The 22,366-nt window shown below is 42.4% G+C and overlaps 1 protein-coding gene across 1 annotated transcript in view; it reads left to right on the top strand.

Annotated features, from left to right (window-relative positions):
• Positions 1 to 22,366, top strand: part of si:dkey-49n23.1 (semaphorin-3D) — a 110,455-nt gene that overhangs the window by 61,698 nt on the left and 26,391 nt on the right. Inside the window, exons 14-17 of the mRNA XM_051947895.1 lie at positions 530 to 571; positions 2,286 to 2,443; positions 21,180 to 21,244; positions 22,202 to 22,320. Coding sequence (XP_051803855.1) covers positions 530 to 571; positions 2,286 to 2,443; positions 21,180 to 21,244; positions 22,202 to 22,320 — 384 coding nt within the window. The remainder of the gene's footprint in view (positions 1 to 529; positions 572 to 2,285; positions 2,444 to 21,179; positions 21,245 to 22,201; positions 22,321 to 22,366) is intronic.

Here is a 22,366-nt window from a genome sequence, read left to right as displayed (position 1 = left end):
AACACAGCAGCTGGTTTCACTTCTACTGACATCTGAACTTCATCTGGTGTTCATCAGAACCTGGATTATGAATGTTTTTGGAACAATATTGATGCTGAAACATAGAAAACGTTGGATTTTTTTGGAAACTCAGAGATAAAACTCCAACAAACAGCTCCAGGCAATAAACTAAACTTCATGAAATTATGGAACTTTTTGGGCCGATAACTAATTAAAAAGAGCAAAATGGAATAAAATTAAATGTGTAATGGACACAGAAAGTGCTGAAAAGTAGTACCTTTACCTGTATTTAGGTATTTCTGCAGATTCCCGGCTGAATCAGTGTCTTTTTCTGCCGTTTTTAATGAAACACCTGTGGTTACGTCATGATTTATGACGCTGACATGAATTCCTTTCTGCACACAAATCAAACCAAACAACACTTTTCTCAGTTGTGTAACATCAGACTGATAAAGTCTGAGCTTATCTTCTTGTCATAAATCACATCTTTAACCCTGGATCTCGTCTGTTTTCTGTTTTTATCCCACAGAGTCCGACTCCCATCCTGAGCATGAAGCTGTCCACCAAGAGGGTGAGTCCATCTGATGTCACAGCAGCTTTTTATTCAAACTATCCACAGACAGGAGGACATTTATAAACAGCTTTTACCAGAAAATAGCAGCGTTTCCACGTTACAGCAGCTCTGGTTGGGATTCCTGGAGGTTTGATCCTCATTATTACCGAACAAATAGCACCAAAAGAAAACTAAAAACACTCAAAAAATCTGAAAACCGCCAGTAAGTTTGAAAGACACCTTTAAAAAAAGAGTGTAAAAATGATTTTCAACCACTCATCTGGAAAGCTCACCAAATATGAGCTTAAAATCACAAAATTTAATCCAAATCTCTTTATTCTTTGTTTCAAAATGTAACAAATTACCAATATTTAATAACTGTCACCAGATTCTTTAAAAGAAACAACAATTCCTGAGCCTGAAGAATGACTATAATGAGACGAAACACAACGACAAAGAGACAGAAATCAACGATCAGGCATAAAATGACCACACAGTCTGAAAAATGCTGCAGACAAACACAGAACAGAAGCTACCGGATGAATAAATGAAGTCAGCGTGGATCAGAAAGAGAACAGAGGAGCAGTTTGGTGGAGATCCATCAGCATGGAGGAACATCTTCTACTGAGACTCTCAATGGACTAAATACTGTCCAGACTGTTTAAAAATTGTTGTTTTAAACAAATTTGAGTCATTTTTAAAACTACTTTCAAGTCACTTTGCACATTTTGTAAAAGTTTCAAGTTGCTTTAGACGAGTTTTGAGTCATTTTGGAGCATTTTTAGGTCATTTTTGATGATTTAATGCTACTTTGAACAGGGTTAAGACAACTTTAGAGAGTAAAACCAAAACTACTGGATGAATAAAATAAAAGCAGTGTGGCTCAGAAACGGCACATCTGTAGTATGTGGAGACAGTGTTGTTTTCTTTTGTTTCTTAAAGGAAATCAAAATAATGAACCCAAAAATACTCTGAATAAAACGGACAGAAGTTGTGCCAAAAATATTCCTCAGAGTGATGCAAAATCTGAGAGAAATGATGAGACTTAAGATCATTGATTAGAATAAAAATAAGGAAGCTAAAATCTGACTAGAATAGAAAATATAGACGTATTACCGGTAACGAAGCAGGAAAGCAATCACACTTTAATTCCTCCAATTTTCTGTTACGCCTTTTTTTTTAAAGAAATCAGTGATTTTAAAAGACAAAAACAATCCAAAACCAGGGAGCAATATCTGGTCTGAAACTGTAGATGTAATATTTATTTATCCTTTATTTAATCAGGAGAAGTCTTTTTGAGGTCGGCAGCATCCTTTTCAAAACAAAGAGCAGAAAAAATGAACATAAACTGTAATTTAACACGTTATCATGAGTATTTAGACCTTTTCCTCTCTTTGTTTTATTGCATCCAAGTTATAGTTTATTTCTGATTTGTAATTTGGCTCTGGGTTTGTTCCAGTCTGTGGAAGATCTTCTGTTTTCTGTCTTTAGATGCTGGATTTAGATCAGAAAAAACTCACTAAAACCATCTGTAACCTAAAAAAAAGCAGATTTGTGGTCAGATTAGGGCAACATCATCAACATAGAGTGTAAACAAATGTAAAATCTGATCATAGATGAGTGCAGGAAGAGGCTGAGGATCTTCCAGAACATTCGGGACATAAAGCATATTAGCATTCAGGTGAACCCACTCAGACTAAATGAACTTCCTGTTTTTCCTCCTTGTCCACAGCAACATCTGTACGTCTCCAGCAACGTCGGCGTCGTCCAGCTGAGCCTCCACAGATGTGACTTTTATGGATCCGACTGTGCCGAGTGCTGCCTGGCCAGAGACCCTTACTGCTCCTGGGACGGACAGACCTGCTCCAGGTTCTTCCCATCCAGCAAGAGGTACAGAACCAGCAGGAGGTTTCAGGATCCAGCAGAACTCTGAGGATTTTACTGATACAGCAGCTAGCGTTAGCATGTAGCTCTGTACATTCATCAAGGATATGAAAATAGTTTAATCCCTCTGTTTCGCGGTAATCTGTGCCTGCCTGCTAGCTTAGCTGTTAGCTGTTAGCGTAGCCATTAGCAGCTATAAAATCAGCTAATGTCCTGATTTGTGTTGTTTGTGTTTCCTGTTCAGTTTTTGCAGGTTGTTTCTCTGCAGAGATGAGTCAGTCAGAACAGATGTTAAAGTTTGTCTTATTTAGAAACGTTATGGTGTTCCATGGTTAACGTCTTAGCATTAGCATCGCACCATGAGCAGAATAAGTTCCAGCTGCACCACTGGTTAGCAATTAAAAGTGAATTATCTTTTTGGTATGATTTTAGGAATGTTTTTTGTGAGCAAATTTACTGCAGCTGGAAATGCGCTCGTCTGTCTCTCTGTGTAAACAACAGCTTCGTTGATTGGCAGTTAGCTGTGACATGTAGCAGCCAATCAGACAGCTGTGGGCGGGGCATCGCTGTGACCTCAGAGCGACTACAGAGAAGTTGTTTTAACTGCGCCACATGCAGCTAAAAGGCGGAGATGGTTTGATTCCAGTTTGTTCAACATCAGACAAAAACATCAGAATAGTTGCTGACATTGGCCCAAAACAACGCTTATGTATGAGACACAACAGATTTATTCATACAGCACCAAGAAGTGTTCAGAAAACACCCAAAAAAGACTCTCCAGCTGGAGTTTTCTGCTCTGGTAGTTCAGCAGTGGCTTTATTGTCATTATGTTGAGGTCAGACAGCGAGATGTTTCAATCCAAAGCATGAAGGAAACAACTGAAGACAAAACAAGCAACAGAATTAGGTAAAGTTCAATTAAAAAACAAAACTTTGTTTAATTCTAATGTTTTCTTTGTCTTGAATTGTTTTGTTTGATTCTTAAAACGTTCTCAGAAAGTTCCACCATTGTTGTCAGGTTTTATGTTGGTCTCCAGAATGTTCTTCTTAAAGGCGGCGTTGAGAACATCCTTTCTGTGTCGTCAGTGTGGGAACGGTTTATACAAGAACTTTGTCAACAGAAACATCCAGAAAACAGTCAAAGAGCACTCCACAGATGGAACTCTTGTTAGTCTTAATGTTCTGAGAAAGTTCTGCAAAGTTCTCGTAATGTTTTCAACAGGAGGTTTTATTTTAGTTCCCAGATTGTTCTTCTGAAAGGCGACGTTCTCACAACATTAGATCGGAACGTCCTTCCTGTGTAGAACGTTTTGTAGAAGAACTTTCTCAGAATGTTGCATTAAAATGTTGTATCTTAGTTAATACGTGACGTATGTAGAAAATGTTCCGTCTAAGTTCACTTTAACCTCAGAGGAACATTACCTGAAATGTCAAATATCCTTCAGACGTTCTTTGAACATTAGAAAGTGTTTTCTTTAAAATACTATTAGAACTTAAAGTTAGCCGATGCTGCTGGAACGTTCCCCGTTTGCTGGATCATCAGTTAAACTAAATGAAACTAAACTGACAACGGCAAACGTTAATAAGAAGGAAAATGTGCCGACCACAATAACTTCACACATCTGCATTAAAGAACAACAGTAGAAGCAGAAAAATAGTGTCTCACAACAAAAAGCAGAAGTTTGCGTGTCTTATCCACATTAGAACCTTTTAAATGTTCGTACAGGACTTAGCTTTGAACGTTCTCTGCTGTAAATCCGTCACGGTAAAACTCCAGCTCCCCTCAGATGCTCAAACATCAAGCTTTATGTTTTCTTTTTAAATGCATTAAACAAAGTAAATGAAGTGAAAAATGAGACAAATTGGAAACTGCTGCAGCTTCCTCAGTGCCAGGAAAACGTCAAACCTTTAGTGAACTGAAAGTAATACGGGACCCCCACGGCGGTGGATCGAATGTTCCACTTCATGAAAGAGGAAAGAAACGAGCATCACGTTAATATGAGCAGATATCAGCATGAACACAAACAGAAGACAGATGCAGAGAGAGAAAAACGTCACTGGAAGCAGAGAAAACTGAACAAAAAGAGCCTGACGTGAATAAAAAGAGCAAAGTGCAATGAAAAAATACAAAAATCATTTTAAACAGAAACAAACACAAGCAGCACAAAAAGACTCACCATGATCCAAATGTAGCTCAAATGACCAAGAAGAGACTCAAAACGACCAAAAAGACAATAAAACCATCTCAGCATGACTCCAAAAAGCGTCAGAAACAGCCACAAATAACCAGAGAGGAGCAAAAACAACCTCAGAGACCAGAAATGAACACAAACACATTCAGACAAACATCCCAAAATGGCTTGAAATCCCCCAAAGAGACTTAGTTTGACCACAAACAGTTTCTAAACAGTTTCAAACAGACTCAAACTGACCTTAAAAAGACTTAAAATCACCACAGAGAGACTTATAATGATGACAAATGGGCCAAAAGGATCATTAGTTGACTTAAAATGTTGAAAAAGACACCACAAAGAAGCAAAACACTGAGAACTGACTCAAAGCAGCAAAAATAAACTCAAAATCACCACAAAGAAGCAAAAAAAGATTACAGAGACTCAAAGCAACCAGAAAGACATTTAAAACAATCCAAGAGTGGTCCAAAAACAGACTCAAAATGATGTAACACTCACTCAAAATGATCACAAAGAAGCAAAAAAGATTACAGAGACTCAAAAAAAACCCATTAAAATCATCTCAGCATGGCTCAACAAAGCATCACAAACAGCCACAAATGGATCCAAAAACCCACAGAGGAGCAAAAACAACCACAAACAGACTATCAATGACCAAAAATACATTAAAAATACCACTATGGCTCGAGATGTCCCCAAAGAAACTCAACATAACTACAAAGTTTGACCATAAACAGACTAAACACTAACAGACTCAAACTGAGCTTAAAGAGAGTGAAAATCACCACAAAGAGAATTTTAATGACAACAAACGGGCACAAAGCATCACAAAGTGACGAACGTGACAAAAAATATTCCAAATTAAGAAAAGAAGTAAAAAAGAGACTCAAAACAACCAAAACTAAATACAAAACAATCCCTCAAAATGTCAAAGACGAGAGTCCAAATGATGAAAAAGAACCTTAAAATGACCGCAAATAATTATAATTAAAACAAAACAGAAACGATCTCAGGATATTAAAGCAAGAAAATGGGATGAGAAGATGGACAATGGTCCAAATTCTGAAAAACATTGATATAATCAGAGTTAGAAGAGTGTAAAGCAGAACAACTGAGCTGCAGATGTGTTTTAGAAACTTCTGGAAGAGGTGGAAATGCTCTTCTCTGTGTCTGAACCAACATCCAGTGTTTTCCTAAGCGCCAGTTTCCTCATTTATAACCTCAGTGGCTTCATTTCTTCACCAGCAGCTGATTTAAAGCCTTTAAGCTGCTTTATCTGGACGATCCACAGTATCTGCTGCTGTCAGCTGCTGCTTAACAGATGAGTCTACTGTCTACTGCAGTAACACACAGTAGTACACAGTAACACACAGTAGTACACAGTAACACACAGTAGTACACAGTAACACACAGTAGTACACAGTAACACACAGTAGTACACAGTAACACACAGTAACACACAGTAACACACAGTAACACACAGTAACACACAGTAGTACACAGTAACACACAGTAGTACACAGTAACACACAGTAGTACACAGTAACACACAGTAACACACAGTAACACACAGTAGTACACAGTAACACACAGTAACACACAGTAACACACAGTAACACACAGTAACACACAGTAGTACACAGTAACACACAGTAGTACACAGTAACACACAGTAGTACACAGTAACACACAGTAACACACAGTAGTACACAGTAACACACAGTAACACACAGTAACACACAGTAACACACAGTAACACACAGTAGTACACAGTAACACACAGTAGTACACAGTAACACACAGTAACACACAGTAACACACAGTAACACACAGTAACACACAGTAGTACACAGTAACACACAGTAGTACACAGTAACACACAGTAGTACACAGTAACACACAGTAACACACAGTAACACACAGTAGTACACAGTAACACACAGTAACACACAGTAGTACACAGTAACACACAGTAACACACAGTAGTACACAGTAACACACAGTAACACACAGTAGTACACAGTAACACACAGTAGTACACAGTAACACACAGTAACACACAGTAGTACACAGTAACACACAGTAGTACACAGTAACACACAGTAGTACACAGTAACACACAGTAACACACAGTAGTACACAGTAACACACAGTAACACACAGTAACACACAGTAGTACACAGTAACACACAGTAGTACACAGTAACACACAGTGTTAAGTCAGTCAGTCACGGGTTAAATCAGTCAGCGTCACGGGTGCATTAGCGGTAATGAAACACAGGTGAAGTGGGAGGTTCTCCTTCCTGTCTGCCGCGCACATTGGTAAAACACTAGTATCCGGGACACGGGCTATGAACGGGAAGCATCACGTAGCTTGACTTCACGTAGTTTGGCAAACATCTTGTGAGGAGAGAGACGCCACCGGTAAGACGTGGGTTTACTCTGTTTGCTCGTGGGGCCGCCGTGCCGCTGACTTTTGTCTCTAGCATATATGTGTGTCCGGATTTAAGTGTTGTAGGACTGATCATGGTTTTGTGTGTGATCGGTGTGGACAGAGTAATGTTTAACGCCGTAATTTTAAGATCTCCGTGAGTAGTTTTGAATCAGAGCGCTTTCATTTTTTACTTCCTGATTTGCCGTGCTGGCTAAGATATTTGGATGCTTCTGATTGGCTGCTTGTTCTGTCAGCCATTTTGATTGGCCATTTGTCCTCCCAGCAATGCTTGCTGGGTAATGTAGTGCTTTTAACTGGCGTAGTAGTGGATTGCTGTGTTAATCCTTCTCTGTTGAACTACATGCACTATTTCTGCACTTTAAACCTACTAATAGAAAGTTTTTGTACATTGTGGAATTGGCTTATGTGATATTGGTTTATATTGAGCTTAAGCAATTATTTGTATTTTAATGATTTCAGTAATGCAATGCATGGCTTGTTTGGCTTTGTGGCTTTTTATGTGGCTTGTGTCAAATGCAATGCTTGATTTGCTATTGTTGTGTTTGCTATTATGCATGCTATTTAACTGCTGCTATGCTCTTGCTGTGCTATTTGCTATGTTTATTTATGCTATTTATTCAATATGCATTTCTGCTATTTATGCAATATGTATTTGTGCATATTTATTTCATAATACCATGCATGGTTTACACCACAGCCCTTTTCCATCTTTACAGGTTTATAACCTGTTGCTGTTGCTGTTGCTGTTGCTGTTGCTGTTGCTGCTGCATTGTGGTTACAACTGGAAAATTGTTGATGAACTGTTAACAAACTCTAACAAACACAAGCAAAATAAACCACAAAAGCAAAATAAATCACAACGAGTTATAACAACGTCTTAAACCTCTCCTTGCAACCCTGTTCGGTGGGGACAATCTTGGAATAACCGAACAGTTATAAACCGCGGCCAACTGCACAGGACTAAGTGCAGCCCATTCAACACACACTTTGCCAAACCCCAAGTCCATCTCTAGCGCATCCTGCTGGCCTAAAGGATAAAAGAGCAAGACAAACCCCAACAGTGGAACGGCTCTCCAGGCAGCACAAAAGGAGTGACGATGTCAGACCTGGACAAGCTTAAGAGTGTGCGATCAAGAGCTCAGGCTTCATTCAGCAAAAGGGGCAATACCCTCACCAAACCTGGACTTCTGGAACCACCTGACATTCTCAGGGAATGGAGCATCTTCAAAACTGACTTTTCCCGTGTCACAGATACTGGGAATCAGTATGCCGAAGCTCTCAGGGAATCATCAGATGAGGACCTTGTCGCGTCTGCGGCCCAGGTTGACGATAAGACATTGGAGTGCGAAAGCAAGTTCCTTGAAGTAAAGAAAGCCACACAGGGAATATTTTGGACCAGCTATGCTGAGGAGGTATTCTTCAACCAAGTCAAAACAGCGGAGTCTGTCATTGGTGAAGCAGAGGAGGAAGATGCAAACCCTCAAAAGACCTTCAAGGAGCGCAGGTTGAGGATAAGAGGACTTGAAAGAGAGGTCACTGAACTTGCAGCAATGCTGGCAGAGTGGAATGACTTGGTTCCCAGTTCAAAGGCGGTGGATCTTCAGTCACGCCACAAGGGACTAAAGAAAAGACTGCTTGCACTGGTTGACAAATTAGAGGACGATGAAGCCGAGCAACAAAGGGGAAGAGAACAATTCCGTGAGGATGACTATGCAGCTAAAGACAAAGCTCTGCCCTCTCCCCCTGATATCGCTAACAGCCTTGACTTAAAGCCTGCAGTGAACATGGGAGCAGTGAATCAGCCACTCACACAGCAAGAGCCGACTCATGCCCCAGCGGCAACACATGCAAACTCCAACCTCAAGCCCCAGTTTAGCCTTGAGAGAGCTCGGCTACCAACGTTCACCGGTGACATGAGGGAGTATTACCGGTGGAAGACCGAGTGGGAAGAACTCCAGCAGTTGGGAAACCCCCAAGGTGCGGAGTGCATCAAAAAGTTCCACTTGTTGAATAGTCTTCATGAGCGGGTGAAGAAGGAGCTTGTCCTGACCAGCTGCACGTCCACCAAAGACATGTTCATGCTTCTGGACAGCAAATATGGGAACAAAGCCAAAATTGTCCTGCTCATTGCCAACGAGGTCCAGTCCCTTGCACCTGTCAAAGGCAACAACCCCAGACGCACCATCGAGTTGATTCAGGCTGTTGAAAAGGCACTCTACAACTTGCAGATTCTGGGTGAGGAGGACGCTGTTAAGAACCGCGTAGTCGCTCAATCCATCGAGAGCAAGCTCCCTTCCTCACTCAAGAAGGACTGGATTGTGCACAAGTCTGATCCAGCTTCAGGGTTCATGCCCGCTGACCACTTCAACTGCCTTCTGAGGTTCCTAAAGAAACAGGAATCAATCCTTGAAGAGCTGGACCAGCTCGAGCCAAACACTGTTGACAAAAGCATGGTGGAAAGGGTCCCGGAACATCCAGACAAAAAGGGAAGGAAAGCCTTTACTAAGTCCACGGTGGGACAGAGAGAGGGCCTCCCTAATTGCACCGTCTGTGGGGACGACTCACATGCCGGCAAGCTATTCGCATGCAAAACCTTCAGAGAGCAAGATCTCTCTCGTAAAAGGACTCATCTCAAAGAGCTTGGTTTGTGCGTCAAGTGTTTGCGAACCCACCCTAAGGATGGTAAAGGGTGTACCGCCAGATTCCTCTGCCCCAAAGCTGAGTGTCGGAAGGAAGGTGCATCGGACCACAACTACCTACTGTGCCCCAAGCCACCAACTCCAAAGAAAGACAGCACCACCGAGGAGTGTAGCACTGTGAGGTATGGAGCAAGGAAGCTTGGCCTCACTAAGAAGCAAGAGGAGTTTCTGGCGGAACTTACCCCTGAGCAAAGAGAGCGATGCAAGAGTGCATTCTCAAATAAAGCCGCCTCCTCTGTCCGCTCTAACGTTGGAGGTGAACATCCAGTAGTAATGATGCTCATGGAAGTCACCACAAACTCTGGGTGCCTCATTGGTACTTTGATTGACCTCGCGTCCGATACCAACTACATCACCAATGAAGCAGCGGAACGACTTGGCCTAAGTGGTGAGAGCATCAAGCTCATTGTACACGGTGTTGGAGGTATGAAAAAGTCTGTTGTGACCCAGAGGTATTCCCTGCGTCTGAAGGTAAAGACACCCAAGGGGCAGATCACAGACCACAGGATTCTTTGCTATGGCCTGCAAAACATTGCTGAAGTGGCCCAGCCAGTTACTACTGAGCAATTGCGACGGTTCTTCCCCAATGTGCCAAAGGAGGAATTGGTCCGTCCCAAAAGGATCGACCTCCTTATCAGCCACAGGGAAGGCCGCCTTGTCCCACAGCCTGTCAAGATTGTGGGTGACCTAGTCCTTTGGGACGGCCCGCTTGGAAAGACTGTGGGGGGGACCCACCCTGATCTCCTGGAGAGAGTGGACCTGGCAGTATACCGTTCTGAAACTCACCTTGCTCGGACTATGAGATCTGCCTCCATGGCCTACAAAGAGACTGTCTTGCCTCAAGCAGAGGGGCCTGCAATTGCTCGATCTACTGCCACCAACAAGGAGATCCTTGAATGGTTCCGATGGGACAGCATCGGAGCAGCGTGCAGTCCTCAATGTGGCAGCTGCAAGTGTGGCAAGTGCTCCCCTGGTGGACAGGAAATGACCCTCAAGGAAGAGAGGGATCTGGAAAAGATCAAGGGCTGCTTGACATACGTGCTGGCAGATCATCACAGCAGCTCTCCTCATTGGGACTCAGCCTATCCATGGAGGGCTGACCTCACAACGCTAGCTGACAATCGGCAAGCAGTGGAGGCGACCTTCAGGAACACGGAGAAAAGGTTGGAAAGGGAACCAATGTGGAAGGCTGCATACAAAGACCAGATCCATGAAATGGTCTCAAGAGGGGCAGCTCGGAAACTCTCAGAGGAGGAGATCAGCAGTTGGAAAGGACCTAAATGGTACATCAGCCATCTAGTTGCACCGAACCCCCACTCCTCTTCAACCCCTGTGAGAATCGTCTGGAACAGCAGCCAGGAGTTCCAAGGAATCAGTCTCAATGACCTTCTCCACAAGGGTCCTGACGTGCTCAATCCCATCAGAGGCGTTCTCCTGAGGTTTAGGAGTGGACTCCATGCTGCACTTGGTGATGTTCGGAAGATGTACAATTCCGTGTGGCTCAAAGAGGAAGAAGTCCACCTCCACCGCTTTCTGTGGCGAGATAACCCTGAGGACAATATTGGGGTGTATGCTGTTGTCAGAGTCAATATCGGGGATAAACCCGCAGGATGTATCGCCCAGGTTGCGATGAGAGAGACGGCCAATCTCCCTCAATTTGCAGCCATGATGGAAGAACGACGTGCTCTGGTTGAAGATAGCTACGTGGATGACATCCTGACCTCGCATGACGATCCCAAAGCCCTGGAAAGGATCACCAGAGGTGTGGAAGAGATCTTAAAAGCAGGCGGTTTCTTTCTTAAGCCATGGGTCCTGTCGCATCAAAGTGGGAGGAATGGATCCCCAACCACCTTGCCTCCAGGCTCAAGCACAGAAAGAACCATACCCAAAACTTTGGTTTTGCCCAACCAAATGCATGACGGAGAAAACAAGGCCTTAGGAGTTGGCTATGTCCCTGAGACAGACAAGCTACAGCTGCTCACATCTATCAACTTCTCCAAGAGAAGGGGGAAAATGAGGACTGACGTCAATCTAAGTGCTGAAGATGTCAGGAAGGGAACACCAAACCCCTTGACCCGACGTTTACTCCTCAGCCAGATTGCCTCATTGTATGACCCCATTGGTCTTGCTTCACCAGCAAAACAGAAAGGAGTGATGTTGGTCCGAGAATCATTCCAGGAAGCTGGCAAAGAAACCCCCTCTAAAGACACGTGGGACACCCCACTCTCACCAAGGCTTCGCGAAGCTGCAGTCACGCTTTTTGAAGAATACGTAAGGCTTGGTCAAGTCAAGTTTGAGAGAAGCCTAACGCCACCTGGTGCTGAAGGTCCACCAATAGGAATCACCTTTTCCGATGGAAGTGAATCGTCCTATGGAGCTGTGCTGTACCTACGGTGGGAAACTCAAGACAAAGTTGTCATCAGGTTGGTCGAATCCAAAGCAAAGCTTACCCCCCTTGACCAGAAGGGTGATGTGATCAAAGCTGAACTATGCGGTGCAGTCTTTGCCACCCGCCTTAAGACGTACTTTGAAAAGCACTGCCACATTAAAGTCAAGCAATGGATTCACTTTGTGGACAGCCAAACAATCCTTGCAGCCATCCAAAAGGACAGCTATGGCTTCCAAACCTTCTTTGCTAACCGGGTCGGGGAGATCCAAAAGGCCGGGCCTGTGGAAGATTGGAGGTGGATTGAAGGCAAACTAAACATTGCTGACATACTTACCAGAGGCGCAACTCCTGAGGAGCTTGACGAGGGTTCAGAGTGGCAGCAAGGCCCTGAGTTCCTTAGGTTGCCAGAGTCTGGTTGGCCAATGAAGATGGCAAGCGAAATCACGCCTTCAGCCGCTGAAACAGTCAGTCAACTTCAACGTAAAGCGTTCTCTGCTGTGCTCACCAAGCTTGAAGGAATTACAAATGGACTAGCACCAACCACTGTCCCAAGTGCACATCCGACAGATGGACCCTGTGCGATTGGACTAGTGCGCCTCATCAAGCCAGAGCGGTTCAGTTCCCTGTCCAAGCTATGTGCTTCGATAGCCTGGATCCGACGGGCTGCTGAAACGTGGCTCAAAAGACTCAAGACCTCTGACTCCTCAAAGTGGGAGGCAAACCACCTTACCCTGTCCTCCGAGGAGCGAGAGCAAGCCTTCAGAGACCTTGTCCTAGAATGTCAAGAGGGCAACCAGTTTCAGGACTCTACACTGAACCGCTTGGTGGTCCACAAAGATGACAAAACCGGACTTCTTCTCTGTGGAGGGCGAGTCCAGGCATGGAAGGAGGATGGTGCAGCCATTCCTTTGGTCCCATTTCAGTCGTGGCTTGCAACCCTACTAGCAAGAGAAGCTCACAGTCAAAACCACGAGGGCGTTGCTGCCACACTTCTACACACCAGAAAGAAAGCATGGATAGTGCAAGGCCGACGAATAGTAAAGAAGGTCGTCAATGACTGCATAACATGCCGCAAAAGGAAAGGGAAGATGTGCCAGCAAATGATGAGCGACCTGCCACCTGAGCGCTCTCAGCGTGCCAGCCCCTTTGAGTACACGACACTTGATCTCTTCGGCCCTTTCGAAATCAAAGATGCTGTCAAAAGGAGAACAGGAAAAAAGGTGTGGGGCATAGTGTTCTGCTGTATGGCCTCAAGGGCAGTTCACGTGGACATTGTGGATGATCAATCATCGGAAAGCTTCCTCCAAGCTTATTTCCGCTTTGTAGCACTGAGGGGCCATCCAAGAACATTGTGGTCAGACAATGGGACCAATTTTATTGGAGCCAAACCCGCCCTGAAAGACCAGCATACCTACCTGGCCACCGTTCAGAGATCATCAGTGGAAGCTCAAGCCGCAAAACACGGAACGAAGTGGGCATGGAACTTTCATCCAGCGGATGCACCTCACCGCAACGGAGCAGCAGAAGCAGCTGTCAAGCTCATAAAGAGGGCTCTCATGAGTCTTGGAGGGACTACAAGTTCACTCACCTGGGGAGAACTCCAAACACTCTTCTACCAGGCAGCAAACCTCACCAACGAAAGACCAATCGACGCAAGGGCTCAAGCACAAGAGGACTCCATAGAGTATCTAACCCCTAACACCTTACTCCTTGGAAGGACAAGACAAGGAGGCGACACTGAAGGAATCGACTTGTGCACTCATCCCTGGCGTCGTCTCAGAGCCATTCAAGTTGGTGTGGATATGTTCTGGAAGAAATGGAGTGAACTTGCCGGGCCCAACCTGTTTGTTCGACCAAAGTGGCATCAGGCCAAGAGGAATGTAGCAGTTGGTGATGTTGTTTGGATCGCTGACAACAACGCGTTACGTGGACAATTCCGGCTCGGTCGGATCCAGGCCGTGTATCCTGACAAGAAGGGACTTGTGAGAGATGCGGATGTCAAAACATGTGCAGGCCTTTCTGCCTCTCAAGGAATTGGACAAGCCAAGAACACTCAGCAGGTGATGTCGGTCATCCTGCGGAGAGATGTGAGGAGATTAGTTGTCCTCATTCCTGTGGAAGACCAGTGACTTTGACTGCTTCGGCCATCAGTTCTGCAGGCACTGCCTCAGAGCTCAAAAAAAAAAAAAAAAAAAAAAAAAAAAAAAAAACTTGTAACACCTTTATACACATGTAATAATGCATTTTATCTGTGACCGCCTTGGATCTTTTGATCAGTTGGTCAAGTGGGAGGTGTTAAGTCAGTCAGTCACGGGTTAAATCAGTCAGCGTCACGGGTGCATTAGCGGTAATGAAACACAGGTGAAGTGGGAGGTTCTCCTTCCTGTCTGCCGCGCACATTGGTAAAACACTAGTATCCGGGACACGGGCTATGAACGGGAAGCATCACGTAGCTTGACTTCACGTAGTTTGGCAAACATCTTGTGAGGAGAGAGACGCCACCGGTAAGACGTGGGTTTACTCTGTTTGCTCGTGGGGCCGCCGTGCCGCTGACTTTTGTCTCTAGCATATATGTGTGTCCGGATTTAAGTGTTGTAGGACTGATCATGGTTTTGTGTGTGATCGGTGTGGACAGAGTAATGTTTAACGCCGTAATTTTAAGATCTCCGTGAGTAGTTTTGAATCAGAGCGCTTTCATTTTTTACTTCCTGATTTGCCGTGCTGGCTAAGATATTTGGATGCTTCTGATTGGCTGCTTGTTCTGTCAGCCATTTTGATTGGCCATTTGTCCTCCCAGCAATGCTTGCTGGGTAATGTAGTGCTTTTAACTGGCGTAGTAGTGGATTGCTGTGTTAATCCTTCTCTGTTGAACTACATGCACTATTTCTGCACTTTAAACCTACTAATAGAAAGTTTTTGTACATTGTGGAATTGGCTTATGTGATATTGGTTTATATTGAGCTTAAGCAATTATTTGTATTTTAATGATTTCAGTAATGCAATGCATGGCTTGTTTGGCTTTGTGGCTTTTTATGTGGCTTGTGTCAAATGCAATGCTTGATTTGCTATTGTTGTGTTTGCTATTATGCATGCTATTTAACTGCTGCTATGCTCTTGCTGTGCTATTTGCTATGTTTATTTATGCTATTTATTCAATATGCATTTCTGCTATTTATGCAATATGTATTTGTGCATATTTATTTCATAATACCATGCATGGTTTACACCACAGCCCTTTTCCATCTTTACAGGTTTATAACCTGTTGCTGTTGCTGTTGCTGTTGCTGTTGCTGTTGCTGTTGCTGCTGCATTGTGGTTACAACTGGAAAATTGTTGATGAACTGTTAACAAACTCTAACAAACACAAGCAAAATAAACCACAAAAGCAAAATAAATCACAACGAGTTATAACAACGTCTTAAACCTCTCCTTGCAACCCTGTTCGGTGGGGACAATCTTGGAATAACCGAACACACAGTAACACACAGTATACACAGTAACACACAGTAGTACACAGTAAACACACAGTAACACACAGTAGTACACAGTAACACCAAGTAACACACAGTAGTACACAGTAACACACAGTAACACACAGTAACACACAGTAGTACACAGTAACACACAGTAGTACACAGTAACACACAGTAACACACAGTAAGTACACAGTAACACACAGTAGTACACAGTAACACACAGTAACACACAGTAAGTACACAGTAACACAACAGTGTACAACAGTAACACACAGTAGTACACAGTAACACACAGTAGTACACAGTAACACACAGTAACACACAGTAACACACAGTAACACACAGTAACACACAGTAGTACACAGTAACACACAGTAGTACACAGTAACACACAGTAGTACACAGTAACACACAGTAACACACAGTAACACACAGTAGTACACAGTAACACACAGTAACACACAGTAACACACGAGTAACACACAGTAACACACAGTAGTACACAGTAGTAGTACACAGTAACACACAGTAGTACACAGTAACACACAGTAGTACACAGTAACACACAGTAACACACAGTAGTACACAGTAACACAGTAACACACAGTAACACACAGTAGTACACGTAACACAGTAGTACACAGTAACACACAGTAACACACAGTAACACACAGTAGTACACAGTAACACACAGTAGTACACAGTAACACACAGTAGTACACAGTAACACACAGTAGTACACAGTAACACACAGTAAGTACACATAACACAGTAACACACAGTAACACACAGTAGTACACAGTAACACACAGTAACACACAGTAAGTACACAGTAACACACAGTAACACACCAGTAGTACACAGTAACACACAGTAACACAGCAGTAAACACACAGTAGTACACAGTAACACACAGTACACACAGTAACACAAGTAATACACAGTAACACACAGTAGTACACAGTAACACACAGTAAACACAGTAACACACAGTAACACACAGTAGTACACAGTAAACACACAGTATACACAGTAACACACAGTAGTAACCACAGTAACACACAGTAGTACACAGTAACACACAGTATACACAGTACACACAGTAACACACAGTAGTACACAGTAACACACAGTAACACACAGTAGTACACAGTAGACACAGTAACACACAGTAGTACACAGTAACACACAGTAGTACACAGTAACACACAGTAACACACAGTAGTACACAGTAACACACAGTAACACACAGTAGTACACAGTAACACACAGTAACACACAGTAACACACAGTAACACACAGTAGTACACAGTAACACACAGTAGTACACAGTAACACACAGTAACACACAGTAGTACACAGTAACACACAGTAGTACACAGTAACACACAGTAACACACAGTAGTACACAGTAACACACAGTAGTACACAGTAACACACAGTAGTACACAGTAACACACAGTAGTACACAGTAACACACAGTAGTACACAGTAACACACAGTAACACACAGTAGTACACAGTAACACACAGTAGTACACAGTAACACACAGTAACACACAGTAGTACACAGTAACACACAGTAACACACAGTAACACACAGTAGTACACAGTAACAACAGTAACACACGTAACACACAGTAGTACACAGTAACACACAGTAGTACACAGTAACACACAGTAACACACAGTAGTACACAGTAACACACAGTAACACACAGTAGTAACAGTAACACACAGTAACACACAGTAACACACAGTAGTACACAGTAAACACACAGTAACACACAGTAACACACAGTAGTACACAGTAACACACAGTAACACACAGTAACACACAGTAGTACACAGTAACACACAGTAGTACACAGTACACACAGTAAACACAGTAACACAGTAACACACAGTAACCACACAGTAGTACACAGTAACACACAGTAATACACAGTAACACACAGTAGTACACAGTAACACACAGTAACACACAGTAAACACAGTAGTACACAGTAACACACAGTAACACACAGTAGTACACAGTAGTAACACAGTAATACACAGTAATACACAGTACACACAGTAACACACAGTAACACACAGTAACACACAGTAGTACACAGTAACACACAGTAATACACAGTAACACACAGTAGTACACAGTAACACACAGTAACACACAGTAACACACAGTAGTACACAGTAACACACAGTAGTACACAGTAATACACAGTAACACACAGTAGTACACAGTAACACACAGTAACACACAGTAACACACAGAGTACACAGTAACACACAGTAACACACAGTAGTACACAGTAACACACAGTAACACACAGTAACACACAGTAGTACACAGTAACACACAGTAGTACACAGTAACACACAGTAGTACACAGTAACACACAGTAACACACAGTAGTACACAGTAACACACAGTAGTACACAGTAACACACAGTAACACACAGTAGTACACAGTAACACACAGTAACAGTAACACGAACAACAGTAACACACAGTAACACAGTAACACACAGTAACACACAGTAACACACAGTAACACACAGTAACACACAGTAGTACACAGTAACACACAGTAACACACAGTAACACACAGTAGTACACAGTAACACACAGTAGTACACAGTAACACACAGTAGTACACAGTAACACACAGTACACAGTAACACACAGTAACACACAGTAGTACACAGTAACACACAGTAGTACACAGTAACACACAGTAACACACAGTAGTACACAGTAACACACAGTAACACACAGTAACACACAGTAGTACACAGTAACACACAGTAGTACACAGTAACACACAGTAGTACACAGTAACACACAGTAACACACAGTAGTACACAGTAACACACAGTAACACACAGTAACACACAGTAGTACACAGTAACACACAGTAACACACAGTAACACACAGTAGTACACAGTAACACACAGTAACACACAGTAACACACAGTAGTACACAGTAACACACAGTAACACACAGTAACACACAGTAGTACACAGTAACACACAGTAACACACAGTAGTACACAGTAACACACAGTACACACAGTAACACACAGTATACACAGTAACACAGTAACACAGTAACACACAGTAGTCACAGTAAACACACTAGTACACAGTACACCAGTAACACACAGTAACACACAGTAACACACAGTAGTACACAGTAACACACAGTAACACCAGTAACACAGTAGTACACAGTAACACACAGTAGTACACACAGTAACACACAGTAGTACAACAGTAACACAAGTAACACACGTAGTACACAAGTAAACACAGTAATACACAGTAACACACAGTAACAACAGTAACACAGTAACACACAGTAGTACACAGTAACACACAGTAGTACACAGTAACACACAGTAGTACACAGTAACACACAGTAACACACAGTAAACACACAGTAGTACACAGTAACACACAGTAACACACAGTACACACAGTTACACAGTAACACACAGTAACACACAGTAGTACACAGTACACACAGTAACACACAGTAAGTACATACACACAGTAACACACAGTAACACACAGTAGTACACAGTAACACACAGTAACACACAGTAACACAGTAACACACAGTAACACACAGTAGTTACAACAGTAACACACAGTAGTACACAGTAACACACAGTAACCACAGTAGTACACAGTAACACACAGTAGTACACAGTAGTACACAAGTAACACACAGTAACACACAGTAGTACACAGTAACACACAGTAACACACAGTAACACACAGTAACACAGTAAGTACACAGTAACACACAGTAACACACAGTAGTACACAGTAACACACAGTAACACACAGTAGTACACAGTAACACACAGTACACACGTAGTACACAGTAACACACAGTAGTACCACAGTAACACACAGTAACACACAGTAGTACACAGTAACACACAGTAACACACAGTAACACACAGTAGTACACAGTAACACACAGTAACACACAGTAGTACACAGTAACACACAGTAGTACACAGTAACACACAGTAACAACAGTAGTACACAGTAACACACAGTAAACACACAGTTATACCAGAACACACAGTAGTACACAGTAACACACAGTAGTTACACAGTAACACACAGTAGTACAGTAACAGTAGTACACAATAACACAGCAGTAATACCACAGTAACACACAGTAGTACCACAGTAACACACAGTAACAGCACGAGTAACACACAGTACGTACACAGTAACACACAGTAGTAACACAGTAACACACAGTAGTACACAGTAACAACACCAAGTAACTACCACAGTAACCACACAGTGAACACACAGTAGTACACCGAGTAACACACAGTTAAGTACACAGTAAACACACAGTAATACACAGTAACACACAGTAGTACACAGTAAACACACTAGTAACACACTGTAACACACAGTAGTCACAGGTAACACACAGTAACACACAGTATACACACAGTAGTACACAGTAATACAACAGTAGATACACAGTAATTACACAGTAGACACAGTAAACACACAGGTAGTACACAGAACAACACACAGTAACAAGTAACACACAGTAACACACAGTAACACACAGTAATACACAGTAGTACACAGTAACACACAGTAGTACACAGTAACACACAGTAGTACACAGTAACACACAGTAACACACAGTAATACACAGTAGTACACAGTAACACACAGTAGTACACAGTAACACACAGTAGTACACAGTAACACACAGTAGTACACAGTAGTACACAGTAACACACAGTAACACACAGTAATACACAGTAGTACACAGTAACACACAGTAGTACACAGTAACACACAGTAGTACACAGTAACACACAGTAGTACACAGTAGTACACAGTAACACACAGTAGTACACAGTAACACACAGTAGTACACAGTAACACACAGTAGTACACAGTAACACACAGTAGTACACAGTAACACACAGTAGTACACAGTAACATGCAGTATTACCCCTTTTACATGCATTTAAGCAGCAGATAACTAAACAGACTTTCTGAAGAAAACACTGCCACAAACACGCAAAATGGTCTCAAATACTCAAAACAACCTGCAAATAGACTCGAAATGATGAGAAACAACCAGAGAAAGACTTGAATCAACCAGAGAAAGACTTAAAACAACTAGAGAAAGAGTTAAAACAAGCAGAGAAAGACTTGAAACATCCAGAGAAAGCGTTAAAACAAGCAGAGAAAGACTTAAAGGAACCACTAAAAGATTTAAACAGCCACTAAGAATTAAAACGACAAAAAGACTAAAGCTACTAAATATCAAAGCAAAGTGACCACAGAGACAGAAAAGGACTTCAGCAACACGTGAACTACTAAACAGAAGAAAGAGCTACAAACCAGAAACACAAATACTGAGAAAAACAGAATCACATTTAGATGTAAAACTACAGTCAGAATGATGAGGAAAATGACCACAGAACACTGATGTTTGTGTTGATGTGTACCTTTCTGTTGTGTTTCAGGCGTGCACGGCGGCAGGATGTGAAGTATGGAGACCCCTGGAGTCAGTGTCCAATCACAGAGGACGGTGAGTTTAACCTGATGATGTCAGAACCTCATTTATGATTGGTTGAGAACAAACAGAATTCATTTTAGCTTCATCAAACATCAGAACATCGCAGACAGAAGTCCAGATCTTCACCTGTTTTTATGACTGAAAGTTCCATAAAACCTCAAACATTCAGTTTATGATGACATGAAACTAAAAACGCAGTAACTTTTCCTGTTTAATCTGTAAATATTCACATTTTTTTGAGCAGGTAATAAAAGCTGCGTCTTGTTTGAGACATTTTCTGTATTTCATCACTTTATTTCTGCTGACAGTCCAAATAAATCCCATAAATCCTCCATCAGTGTTCTGTTGTTTAGTAAGGTTTGTGGCGCTCTCTACAGGATGAACTCAGTAACTGCAGCTTTCTTTCCCTCCAGACAAAGTAATGACATCACTGGTTAAAGAACGGACGACGTTTGGTGAAACTGTTTTCTGTAAAATGTTCAAATGTGTCGTTTTATGCGTGTTTCTTATGATTGTCTAATTTTCTTTACCTTCCTTTGGTGGATTTTCATTTATAGAAGCAGCAGTAGACTGAAAACAGCTGCAAATAAAAGAGAACCAACCAAAACGAGTAAAATGCAAAAATAAACCTGAATATATTCCAAACCGCTGAAAACAAAAACCTTTACTGCAGAGACAAAAAACGTACCATTAAGCGACGACATGTGGTTGAAATAATGCAAACAAATGAAACATACGGTTGTTTTTATTAAATGCTCAAGAGTTTTTCTGCTCATTATTTATGTTTCTTTGAGTCAGAAACTGATTTTGGATCATTTTCCTTCCTCACACCAACACGTTCAAATATTTCACTTTCCTTCAATTTTGACAGTGTTTCTTAATGATGAATATGTCTTTCTAATAAATAATAAATATGTCCTAATACATATTTCTGCTTGTTGAATGCTGCTGTCTGTGTTTGTGGCTCAGACTCTGTGGAGGTGAAGCAGATCTACGGCGTTGAAGGAAACTCCACCTTCCTGGAGTGCTGGTCTCGGTCCGGTCAGGCTGAGGTCAGATGGACGCTGCAGCAGAACCAGAACACAGAGGTGAGTTCTGCTTTGGTTCTGTCACAGTTCTAACCTGCTGCTTTGG

Source organism: Acanthochromis polyacanthus, chromosome 5 (assembly GCF_021347895.1).
Source record: "Acanthochromis polyacanthus isolate Apoly-LR-REF ecotype Palm Island chromosome 5, KAUST_Apoly_ChrSc, whole genome shotgun sequence".
Taxonomy (NCBI): Eukaryota; Metazoa; Chordata; class Actinopteri; family Pomacentridae; genus Acanthochromis; species Acanthochromis polyacanthus.
The sequence above is the reverse complement of the archived record's forward strand: the minus strand, read 5'-3'. Positions and strand labels throughout refer to the sequence as shown.